Source organism: Neopelma chrysocephalum, unplaced genomic scaffold, assembly GCF_003984885.1.
Source record: "Neopelma chrysocephalum unplaced genomic scaffold, ASM398488v2 Primary Assembly neopelma1_76, whole genome shotgun sequence".
Lineage (NCBI taxonomy): Eukaryota > Metazoa > Chordata > Aves > Passeriformes > Pipridae > Neopelma > Neopelma chrysocephalum.
Window position 1 is genome coordinate 12,092,072 of NW_020897737.1, and position 12,553 is coordinate 12,104,624.

General features: G+C 44.7%; 1 protein-coding gene across 1 annotated transcript in view; it reads left to right on the plus strand.

Moving 5' to 3' along the window:
- Nucleotides 1-7,159, plus strand: part of LOC113970287 (amine oxidase [flavin-containing] A-like) — a 37,936-nt gene extending 30,777 nt beyond the window's left edge. Inside the window, exons 10-15 of the mRNA XM_027689066.1 lie at nt 1,063-1,116; nt 2,036-2,093; nt 2,526-2,623; nt 3,780-3,891; nt 5,263-5,325; nt 5,827-7,159. Of these exons, the coding sequence (XP_027544867.1) occupies nt 1,063-1,116; nt 2,036-2,093; nt 2,526-2,623; nt 3,780-3,891; nt 5,263-5,325; nt 5,827-5,982 (541 nt within the window). The 3' untranslated portion in view covers nt 5,983-7,159. The remainder of the gene's footprint in view (nt 1-1,062; nt 1,117-2,035; nt 2,094-2,525; nt 2,624-3,779; nt 3,892-5,262; nt 5,326-5,826) is intronic.
- Nucleotides 7,160-12,553: the final 5,394 nt, after the last annotated feature.

The window sequence follows — 12,553 nt, forward strand, 5'->3', positions numbered from 1 at the left end:
GCTGAGCAGGGCAGCAGCCGTGCAGTGAAGAAATCAGGATTCTGAAGTAACTGACAAGTAAAAAAGTTACAGTTTGGACAAACAGATGGGGCAACATTGACTGGCTTTTAAAAGAGGTGAAACCAAATGAACAAACAATCTTTACAAATGTTTCCACTGTAATCTGAGGTGAGACTGCCAAAAAAAGGCCAATATAAACATCAGGCAAGTACTTCCTAAGTGTCTGACAGGGAAAGCTTACCACTTCTACTGAACTGTACATGTTTATGGCCATGTTCAAGGCTTAAAAACTTCCATGACCTGAGAGCAGTAAGCCTCCCACAAACCCCATAAAGCAAATGGTTTCCTGCTTTCTTCTTCCTTGTGGATTTATACAACTTTCTAAAAGAGTGCAGGAACATACTTCATCCCCTGGGTACCTCCACTAAGGTCAGATGAACTAATTGCCAAATCTGTTTCCTTCAAGATGAATAAGCATTAATCTCAGTTCTTCCAGGGCTGGTCCATGACACTGTGCAGAGCTTGTCAGAGCAGCAGGCTTTCATCACTTACTAACACCAGGTGACGCAGTGGTTGTGTTCAGCTGTCTGCTAGACTTCTGAAGCTCAAGAAAACTTGGGGACTCAGTCTTTTTGGATGAGACCTAAATATAAGAGGGTGGGCAGTGCAGGCCTGGTTTGCTGGACACTGCCATGTCTCTGCCCACTTTGGGTACAACTTTGCTGTCCCCAGTGGGGACAGAGAGTTCATTCCCACAGAGCAAGATGAGGCCGGTGCTGGCAGCTTTGAGAACACTTTCAATCTGCAGCTTTCTCATCTGGTAGCTGCCAGGCAGCCCTGTACATCTACCCTCTGGGAATTCAAACTCTCCCTTTCAGTTAACTCCCCAGGGTACCCTGCACAGGCCTTTTCACCCATGCGACCTGCAATTATTAAGTGCCAAGGCATGATGACAAAATGTCAAGCACATCCTTTTTTTAGAGTCATTTCAAGCAAGAGCTTGCAAATCAGCTGGGGAGCTGATGCTGCGTGATATTTATATGCCATTTATTTTCTTTTCAGTTTCATTCTTAGCAGAAAGGCTGGAAAACTGGCCCATCTCAGTAAGGAAGAGAGGTAAGAGTTCAGAAGCTGTAAATATTTCAGAAGCAAGTCGGTTCTCTGGGATGCTTCCCCACAGGAATGTGCGTGAATATGTGTGTGCATGTGCACATACAAACACACTTGATGCAACTACCAACACTGGAAACTGGAGCAAAAATTGAGCTTTTAGCATAAACAGGCCTAGATGCTAATGCTTATATCCATCCAGTTATGGATATTTCTAAATTTTCAAGTCCTGCCCACTCTTCCATGCTATGGCTTACCAGCTCTGCATCTCTGTGTGAACTAAGATTTTTCCAAAGGTGTTCCCAGACTGCAGCCTCACTGAATGATGCTTCACCCCAGGGATATAGGGAGCACTGACGTCTAGTTTTGGGTCTCCTTCACATTCAGTCTGGGTGATAGTTTTTGAACTTCTCTGTTTACAAAAGTATAGTTTCTCCATTAGTCAGTGAAATGAACAAACAGTACTTTTTAAATGTGGCTTTTAGTACTGTGCAAGTGAAACAGCAGTTCTGCTTAGGAATGTGAATAGTATTCTTCAGCTCATATTTTATTCTCAGCTGTAGTAAATCTGTAGGGATTTCACTGATTTATAGTGCTTTTCTTCTGGTCTTACACCAGTGAACATGAAAAAGAATTGGCTTTGCATCCCAAAATAACTGTATGAAGATTTACTTTTTTAGACCTCATTGCCAAAATCAACCTTCATTTCCCACTCCCTGGGTCCATTTTGGATGTAACTTTTAAGCATCAGCATTTGAAATATGTATGCTAAGATTAGAACTTGAAATCAGACTTTAAAACAAAGCCAAACACAACTTTCTTTCCAATGTGTTGCAATAAATTTGTTTAGTTTTTTATAAGGAGAGCAAGAGCTGAGAGATTTTTCCCTCCCATTTTTTATGACTCTGATTTTATTTTCATATAGGAAAAAGAAGATCTGTGAGGCATATGCCAAGGCATTGGGAATGAAAGAGGCTTTACAAGTAAGAAATGAATGCTTGTTTTCACCTCTGTTGCACAATAATGTTGCTTCTTTGTTCTAGACAATGAAGCCAAAGTTCCTGGCACCTAAAATGTGTACCTAAAATTGCACGTTGTGCTACACAATCTGTACTCCCAAGGGGAGGGCAGCAGCATCTAGTACAGGAAGAAAAGAACTGCCAGTCTCACTCTGCACAAGAAAAGAGAAGGCAGGGCATGTTTTAATTTGTCCTGTCATTTCCCCATGGGAGGCTGCTGTTTCTGTAAAAGCAAAAAAATTTGTTTTGTGCAGATGGATAGCATTAGCCAGATGACATGGCACTCCTTTGATAGGTATTCTTAGACTGTTTTTTTCCTTCTTGAAAAGAAATCTATTCTTTATTTCCAATTTCTCTGCCAGTGTTTCACTCTGTAATGTCTGCTGATACTTACAGCCTGTGCATTATGAAGAAAAGAACTGGACCATGGAGCAATATTCAGGGGGTTGTTACACAGCCTACTTCCCACCAGGCATAATGTATTCCTATGGAAGGTAAAGCAGAGAATGCTTTTCTTTCTAATTCACATTTCTTAGCTCATGTGCAATGATATACCTTATGCAATAAAATTATGGCATATGTAGAATATGCCTCTTTCAGCTCCCCTACTCCCCAGCTAGCAAGGGTCTTGTTATTCACTTGAATAACAGCAGATTTTCTCTTGTGACTTTCAAGGAAACAAAACACAAAGTCACAAAGAGACCTGCTAGAGACACAAAACCTTTCCCCACTAGATTACTTACAGTATTTTGTGCTACACAGTATTTGCAATGGATCCCTTTAAAGCCCAGTGAGACCTGCAGGGCACACATGAAGAGCCTCCACTGACTGTGTAGGTGGAGCAGCAGGTTCAGGTGAAGACCAGGAGATCCTTAACGTGTCCAACATGGGGTTACACGCTGTGTCTGAGCAAAGATGCGTGTGGGAAGAAGTTATCTCAGGCACAGACTCTTCTGTTGTCATTTATCTGAACACTTGTGCCTCTGGCCTGGGGAAGCTGGTGTCATACAGACAAGGAAAACCTAATTATGGGTTAGATGGGAGCCCTTACACCAAGCACATCCTCATTACCTACAGCTGAGATGGCTGGGATGCTTTTGCAGCTTTACACATCTGAGGCACTGGCTTATATGACCCTACAGGGTGAATGCAACTCCCTGAATGCCAAGGCCTTCAGCTGCCATCGCCTTTTGGCAGGACTTACAGCCAGACAAGTCCAGCCTCCAAATAGAAGCAGATATTAGTGACTCGTCACTGCAAAAACGTCATTCACAGAGTTCCTCTGTAATGGCAGGATAACAACAGACCTGCCATGCAGAAGACATAAATCTATCAGCTGCACTGCATTTCTGGAGGCTGTTAGGATTATCCCTTATCCCAGCACTAAAATAAGGCCTGTATTACTTAGCTCAGAAGTGGGGCACGCTGATTTATGCCTTAGATTTTTCTCTCCCTCAGATCTTGAGTTCTGTGTACAGAAGCAAGTAGGTGGTCGTGCAGGGACAGCTTATTGCTCCATGCTCCCCAGCCCAGGGCTGCAGGGATTCTGGAGGACTGAAGCCGAGCGCTCCATCAAAGCCATAAATTGCTTTCAGAAGGATCATCGCCTTCCTGTTACTTGCCATCTGACACTCTCCATTTGTTTTGAAGGATCATTCGCCAGCCTGTTGACAGGATCTACTTTGCTGGCACGGAGACAGCCACCCAATGGAGTGGATACATGGAGGGGGCCGTGCAGGCAGGGGAGAGAGCAGCCCGAGAGGTACAGACCGTCTGTTTGCTTTCAACATCTCTGTTAAAAGGCTAAAAAGGATTAAGTAGAGCTTGGAGGGTCTGATTTTATGCAAAGACTCCTAGAATTGACAGGGGGTGATCCCAGAAAACAGCATGCACTAAAGCCTTTTTTTTTTTTTTAACTTACTTATTTTGGGTTTTTTTGAATAAGTGAAGCCAAGAATCTCTCCCAAATCAGAATGTAACTGCACTGGAGACTTAAAATGAAGCTCATGTCATTTACCACATCTAGAAGAAAAAACCTTCCAACCTGATGCTGCCCACAGATATAGTACCTCAATTCCTAACAAATGCATGTTTTATAAGTAATGTAAGTCATTGCAAATGCTCACAGCTATTTCCTATGTAGAAATCTGGAAATCTGAACATTGTTCTCATGTTTGATCTACGCCTTCTAATTCTCCTTTTACAAAAGAGTACCATTAGCTCAGCTTTATGAATTTGTAATGTGCAGCTCTGATAATGTCTAAATCTCAGAATGACACACATTGGGCTGGGTTCCCAGTCACAGTGAAATCCCTTTACAACAATCTGGAGGGAGGGAGGGGGAAAAAAGCATTAAAGGGTGTACATTACAGTCACAACTGCTGCATGGCAAAGCCACAGAGTTGTTATTTAAGGGAAAACCAGCCCTTTACTTCCATGTAGCAGAACTTCATGTTCACCTTATAATCCTCATTACTTGCTCTGTTTCAAGTCACCTAATTTCTCTTTCCTTTTCTCCATGCCTGTGAGCAGTAGTTACAAAGATGGGGAGTTTGTCTCTTCTGGAGGCATTCACTTGCTCCCAAGAACCTCCGTGATTGTTACAATCAGTTTATTCTCAAGAAAAACCCTTGGTGAGCTTTGTACTGCCTGAACAGCCAAATAATTCTATGCTTTGAGAGCCCCAGGGTCACATCTCTCCTCTTTCTAGTTTGTGATCCAAGCAGCATCACCTCTAACAGGTTGTGTCCCGAGCACATGGCAGTAACCTCACATTGCTATTTCTCAAACATTTGTGAGAAGAAGCATTTTCAGTTGTACTCAGGAAAAAGAACCAAAAACAAACAAAAAACCAACCAACCAAACAAACCAACAAAAAAGGCAAAAACCAACAAAAGCCATCTAGAGAAGCTGTAGTAGAAATCACTGTATGTTTTCTGGTACAAAACACTTTCAGCTAGTTAATGAACATAACAGTTAATGCCTTTTATCAATGTCACGTTGCTCTGACTTCCTCTGCTTTTCCAAAACTGGAAGTAGCACGGGTTATAATTTTTTCTCACGTGGTACAAATAATTTTTTCATCTAGAGTTATAATTTTTTCTCATGTGGTACAAATAATTTTTTCTTCTAGATATTGTACAGTATGGGGAAGATCTCAAAGAGTGAAATTTGGATGCCAGAGCCAGAATCAAAGGTAAACCAGACTTTCTCACTGTCACCCTGTCAGGCAAACACCCTTCAGTCAGGTACCTCTCTGTTTCGGTGATTCTGTGGGCCCTATCCCCAGGAAAGGTTTTGGTCACCTCACGTGCTGATGGCATTAATTTTTGTGACTTGTCCAAGGAATATTATTACCCCTGTCTGAGGGTTAGATGGCCAAGAGCCAAGGACAATGATCTCAGAGCCTGGGGGACTGAAAAATCCAGGAAATCATCCTAGTTCTGCCCAGTCCCAGGCCATGGGTTTAAGCTAAATATATTGTCCTTCCAGTCACAAGAAATTCCATCTTCACTGTCCTGTTGCTCTTCAGGATGACAGAAAATACATGTTTCACAGCTATGACCCTTCTTCCCCCCCACCAATTGGGTCCTTGGGAAAAACCTGTGATCTCCTCAACATCGTGGGGGACATTTGCCACCGCCCTGCTCACGTGGTGATGGGACTCTGCATTGTTACCATCTTCTCTCTCCCCCAGGATGTCCCAGCTCGACCATTCACCACCACCTTCTGGGAGAGGAACCTCCCCTCTGCTCCAGGACTGCTGTGCCTGCTCAGCTGTACTGTGTGTCTCACCTCTGTGGCTGCTGCAGCGCTGTTTGCCTGTAAAAAGGGACTACTAAATCGAAACTAGCGGGGACCACACGCCCAGTGGAAGCTGAATACTCCCTCTTCTTACTTTTTATCAGACAAGTGTTATTTTGGAAAAGGGCAAAAGTTATTCTCCTTGTGATTTTTCTTTTTGGCCCCATAATTAATGCATCAAATCCACTGGAGTTGCTACCAGCTAAACAGAAATAAATCAACTGTGGGGGTGTTTTTTCAAATTTGCCTTTTTCTTGTCCATTTGTTTTGGTTGGACATGATAACATCAATGGTATATTCCTAATACAGGCAAGGCAAAATGCAGATCACACCTTTTCCGAATTACAGAGAGGTCTTGGAGAATGTTTTTGTTTCCACTCAGGACTATTTTTTCACCATACAAGATAACAAATGCCCTTATGTATTCACCTCAGTTACCAGCTCCGAATATCCGAGGTTATTCCCACAACATCCCCGCTGCACAGAAGAGATTAGCTTGCCAATCAGAGGTAGAATTGCCAAATTAATTTCCAAACGCATTTGATTAATTATTAATCATCGCAACGTGAAACTTAACCCCGAGCTGAATGAAAGAGGGTAATTAGCAAAAAGCACATCACTACATGGCAAGGGAGGAAGCATGGCTGGACTTTCTTCTACCCACTGCCAAGCAAACATCTGCACTGACCTGTCCTGTGTGGTGCCTGATCTGGTGTGACACGACCAGGACGGGGCTCTTGGTCACTTCCTGCCCCGAGAGCACCTGATCCAGCCCAGCCGTGTGCTGTTACAGCACAGTGCAATGAATTAGCAAAGTGAAATCCCCTCTGACTTGCAGCGGTGCTGGCTGTTTTTTTCCAAATGGGAGCAGCTTCCTGGCTGCCTGTCAATTCACTGCCCCCCGTTCTGCTCATAAGCCGTACCGCCTTCTTCCAATAAGGAGAAATGTGTTTGAGGCTTGAATTACTGCCTTGTAAATTACAGTAATTGGATGCATCTGCCTGTTCCGCTCTTATTATGTACATGATACACTTAAAATAATCACTTTAGTGTTTAACTGAAGTCTGGAATGTATGTTTCACAATGTACCATCATTATGTGGTCTTTTTGCCATGAATTTTGAGCATTGTACGTGTCCATGAATGCAACTGTCATTCAACATGGGTGAAATGTGCCTTTCGATAGCCCTGAAACCTTGATCTTCTTATAAATTTTTCTTCAGATTCTTTCTTGCTTCATGTGTTTTAAGTCTGAGGAAGGTGGTTCTTCTCTAGTGTGTGAAGGCACATCACATGTGGTAGCCACCAAACTCTTGCTCTGCTCGATATAATCCATATGTATGTGCCAATAGAAATACCTACCTGCCCCAGATGACTTTGCCCTGGGCATCTGCCTCAACCACATTCTTATGTCCTCTCACTTTTACGTACAAAAGCCTTGTAGAGACACCAGAAGTGCAGACCAATCTCAGCCAGGCTCCCCACCAGAAGCCTTTTCCAGAGGGAAGGGGTGTTTCAGGTGGCCCCTTTCCCGATATGAGCAGGGGCTCACAGTGCCAGAGTTAAGCACCACACAGTTGTACAGACAGTACAGTTCTCCTGAGCTACTCTGTTCACTGTTGCAGCCATTCTGTGTGAGGATCAGCCAGTCACTGCTGGTTTCTCTGGGGGAAAAAATGCCTGGATGGATTATCTATAAGAAGACTATCTACATTTTCAGCTTCGACTTTTCCATCTACCTTGAACTTACACACATACTTCAAATTATTCTCACTGGCAAGGAGAGAACAGTCTCAGTAGGAAGCAGCAGTGTGGGATTTTGAACACAGTAAGTGCAATATTAAATGCTTGTTTAAAGGACTTTTGACAGGTTGGTTTAGCATCCACCTTGGGAATATTTTAAGGGGGAAAAAGGGACTAGCATGAATTGCTGATTGACTCGAGGGCTCCCTGCTGAACATGTTCTTCCCAGCTCCAACCATTTACAAGCAGGGATTCCTGTGTTCAAGGACTACCCCGTTCATGCAACCTGGTGCAGCCACAGTGCCTCCTTGGGGAGGGAGCGTAGACTTGATCCTGATGAACCTTTTGTGATGGGAAACAGTTCTACACCATCACACGCTTCCCCCGGGGGGTATTTCCACCACCTGAAAAACACTGCTCGTATCTGTTCAAAAATAATTCATCCGTATGTGTATTTCTAGCAACTAGAGCCATTCATTTTTGGGCTTACTTTAAACTTGACATCAGAATTTTGGGTGCATGTGCAGAAGGACCCCAAATCATTTGGAATATGCTTATGAGCCAACACCTTCCAGCTTCACTTTTCACCTCACCCATGCACGTTTCTATTGCAATTAGTTTGGGGTTTGAAGTACAAGTTCCATTCAGCTGAACTCATCTCACGCTGTTAAACAGGGCCAGGTACAATGTTCCCCACTTCAGAAGGAAAAGCACGTCTGACTGCTGTGGGATTGGCAAGCAGCAAGTGAAATGAAAGAGGTTGATTAAAATTGGCATTTCTGAAACTCCTGCAGCTCCCAGGCACCACGCTGCTGCAGAGAAAGGGCAGTGCCTGTCAGAGATTACAGACCAGTTCCCATCCTGCTTTAATGCCCTTTCTGACAACCAGACCAATTTCCCTGTTTAAACATTAAACATTTAGCTTAAATATTAAACAGCCAGGCATCTTTCTTAAACCGATTTTTAAACAGAATGGGACCGAGTTTATCACCGCTGACAACTCTCCAAGAGGGCTGCTGCTGGTATTAAATCCATGAGGATGAAGCACCAGGGAAACACCTTTTTCCTGTGGGGCCCAAGTGGAGTACTCACCCAGGCTGTGGAGTGGGAAAACCTTTGGTCACCCTCCCTAACCAGGGGTGATAAGCCCTCCAGTTTTTGGAAGAAGAACCCTGCACTCCCTTGACACAAGTGGGGGGGTGCTCTGTCCTCTAAGGAAAGGGTGAAATGGGAGATGCTGAGGTCCACATTAAGTCCATCAGCACCAGGGTGGGAGTTAAATTGCATTGACATGGGAGATGGGGAATGGGAAAACCTTAGGTGAAAGGGCTGCTGTTTGATGCTTGAAAGTAAAACAAACACCAGAGCAAGCAATGGCAGAAGGAGCAACAGAGAGAGGAAAGAGAGAAAAAAAAAAGACTAATCATCTGTACTAGCAGTGAAATAAGAAGCACCACAGAATAGATAGATCAGGTGGTCCAAAATAAGCAAGCAGAGGTGATATATGTGAGAAAACCTGCCTTTTTTTAATTAAAATTGCCGGGTTTACTTACAGATAGCATACCAGTTTTGTCCAGACCCCAGGGATGGAAAGAGATACCCTCACGCTTCCCACCTCCTTTCTGCCCCACTCCCCTTGGCTGCAGCTCTCGCCTGTGCAGGGAGACATGGCTGCTCCCTCCCTGGCTGCCCCCTCCCTGGCTGCCATCAACTGGCCTCATGGGCATGGAGAGCCTGAAACAGGACAGGCTGCTGGCTCACCTGGAGCTGGATGGCCAGGAGGTGCAGGAGGAGAGCCACTGACTGGCCTTTTACCACCATCAGTCCAGCAACACTTTCCTTCCCTCATCAGCTGCCTGGCACGCAACCTCCGAAATGCCCGGCCTGGGAACCGACAACCCAAACCCCTCTGGCTGGAAACCCACTGTGTGAGAGGTCTGGGAAGGGGGATTAAATGCCAGGTTGCAGGGGCTGTGTGCTTTAGAGCAGTGAAGGTGGATGTTCCCCAGGTCAAGCAGTGGCCCTCCAGTCACGCTCCTCATGCAGGGCAAGGGGAAGGTCTGACCACATTCACCTGCGTTGCTAAAAGTTACATCCAGCCTCAAAATGCTGAGGCACTGGAGCAGTTTGCCCAGAGAACTTGTGCACGCCCCACCCCTGGAAGTGTTCAAGGCCAGGTTGGATGGAGCTCTGAGCAACCTGGTTTAGTGAAAGGCGTCCCTGCCCATGGAAGAGGGGTTGGAATGATTCCAACCCAAAACATTCTATGATTCTATGAAAATCCACTCCGGGAAAGCAAGAGGTTGCTGCCTTGGTCTCTTTGCTAATCATTCACCAGCAATAGTTTTCAATCAGTGTTTGATCCAGCCCCTGGTTTCACATTTGATTTCCTTTCCAGGATCAAACATACCTCAAACTACCAGCAAAGATTAGTATTATATATTTGAATAAAAATACCACCCAGGGTGATGTGCCAACACTGTGCAGTCTGGCAAGTCTAAACATCCAGATTTCCCGCCAGTTGATTCCCACGTCCCATTGATCAGGTTCTGATGCCTGACAGCAAGGGATTTCCCCATCCAGAAACCACACTGGGATCAAGCTGGGGACTGTTTTTATGCTCTCTGCACAGAGATCATCTCCCAGCTCCTGACAGCAGCATCAAGAAATAGAAAAATGGACAAATCCAGAGAGCCCTCTTCTGTGGAAACATGATTCTAGTCAGTTTTCTTCTCTTCCTTGTGGGCTTTTTCTCTCCCACAAAGCAGTTGGAAACAAACAATTTTGCTTTGTAAATGCTCCCTGCAACAGTTGCCTCTCACATACAGACAGACAAAGCAAATTTCATCTTGGTGAAAATCCAGGAGGTGTAATCAAATGCGCTCTTTGTGAGTGAACTGTAACTTGTCCTTTTCCCAGTCAGCTCCTGCCCTTGGCAATGAATACTTTGGGATCCAATTGTAATTCCTATTCTGCTCTTTATTTGTAGGACTTGGCTTTCCAGTTTCAGTTCCCTGTTTCTTGCTCTCTTTGTTTTGTTTGGTTTTGGAGGTTTTTTGCTTCCTCTTGTGTAACGGAGACAGAATAACTAAGGACACATAGAAGGAGCAGGGAAAAAGGTTCCCAAGTGAGAGCACATTACTTAGGAGAGGGAAGCTTTAGAAGAGCAGTGGTGGCACCTTGCTGGGTGCCAGAGCAGGTCAGCAGTGCCTTCAAGCTGCCCATCTCCACTCCCAGCGTCCCAGGGATAGGATGTGTCCCAGACCATAACCATGAACTGCACTGCCTGTGAGCTTACTGAGCACAAGAAATTATAAGACAGGTGTCCTTTGTCATCTCTATCTTCCCACTGTTCATCTTTATGAAATACACCTGTGAGCTCTGCTGCCACTCACAGTACAAGAGGGCAGCTGCCACTCAAGATGGGGTTGAAAATTAAGCAAAGGACACAATTACTGCCTATGTTGGCATTTGGACTTCCAAATGGCCAGACCATACACTTGAAAACTCCTTGGATTATAGCCTGAGCATCATCATTTTCATCAAAATATCAGTTAAATCCAGGAAAATCCAGGACATCTGGCTGAATTCCAAAAGGCAGAGCCTAGCATTTGAGTGGGAACTACTTTTAGCAGACACCAGCTGCAGAGAGCTTCTCTGAAGCATGCCTGGCAGCCCTCCTGATGCTCAGCAGTGTGGCACAGCAGGGCTCAAGGCTGCAATAAAGGCTGCCACCCTCTGGCTACCTAATAGCAGTATTTTATCACCTCACAAACAAAACGGTAGCAGAAGCTTAACACTTCGATTTGCAGGGAGGTCTCAGCGGATGTTTCTGCACTGGTGCTTAATATTCCCATCACGTACTCAAAATAAACTCTGGAGTGGAAACACACTAAAGGAAAAGGATGCAAGTCCACAGCTTCAAGCAGCAGTTCTCACCCATCTCCAAGCTCTGATAAGCCACACTTGAGAAGGCAGAGAAAGGCAAGGTCCATCCCTGCAGCCTCTCCTTCCTGGCTCTAGCCAGTCCCTGGCAGAATTCAAGGCAGTGAAATGGCTGTGGCACTACCCCTCTGCCAGCTCCACAAGACTTCCTCCAAAAGGCAGCAGAAATCCTTACTGCTGCCTGGCAGCATGAAGGAGCTGGAAGAAAAGTGTGAGGACAGATCCTAAATGCACCTGTACTTTTCCCTCCTTTGAGAAGGAGGTTTCTTTGGAGGCAGTTTAAAGCAAACTGAGATAGATAGAGGTGTTGGCCCAAATATGCATGGTCTGAAAAATTACTCTGGCCAAACTCCATCTCATAAAGAAATTATTGGGAAATAATATAGTTTCTAATTTAGTTAAATTTTCTTTTTCTGCTTTGGGCTGAATTGGCAAGTAGAGGATGGAGTAACATCTCCCCTTGATTTTGATTAAGTACAAGAATACATTTCAATTGTTTAAGATAATGACTGCACAGCCCGATGGGACACCTCACTGCCTCAGACCTGGAATAGAAGTTTCCACATCTGAAATTATAATGTAATTTCTGCTAAATGCAACACTGCTATGCAAAGTGTTTTCTTACAACTTGGAGCATATGCAAATCAGGAGCAAACAGCCTGAGAGCTGACAAGGATGCCTCAGTGCATTATTAATATGTTTCCTTTTCTTCCCTCCTTCCCATCCAAGCACCAGAGCACATTCGAGTGCAGTGTTGAATCCCATCAGACAGCAGTGTGAGAGCAAACTGAGCCACTTGACTAACCCAATCAGCCAAAGGCTGGTGTTTCTGCTGGGTACCACTTCCTCAAGTGCTTCTTCAAGACTCTGCTGCCTCAGGGAAACAGCACTTGATGAGACAACCCCGTCCCCAAAGTTACTACTGACGTTCAA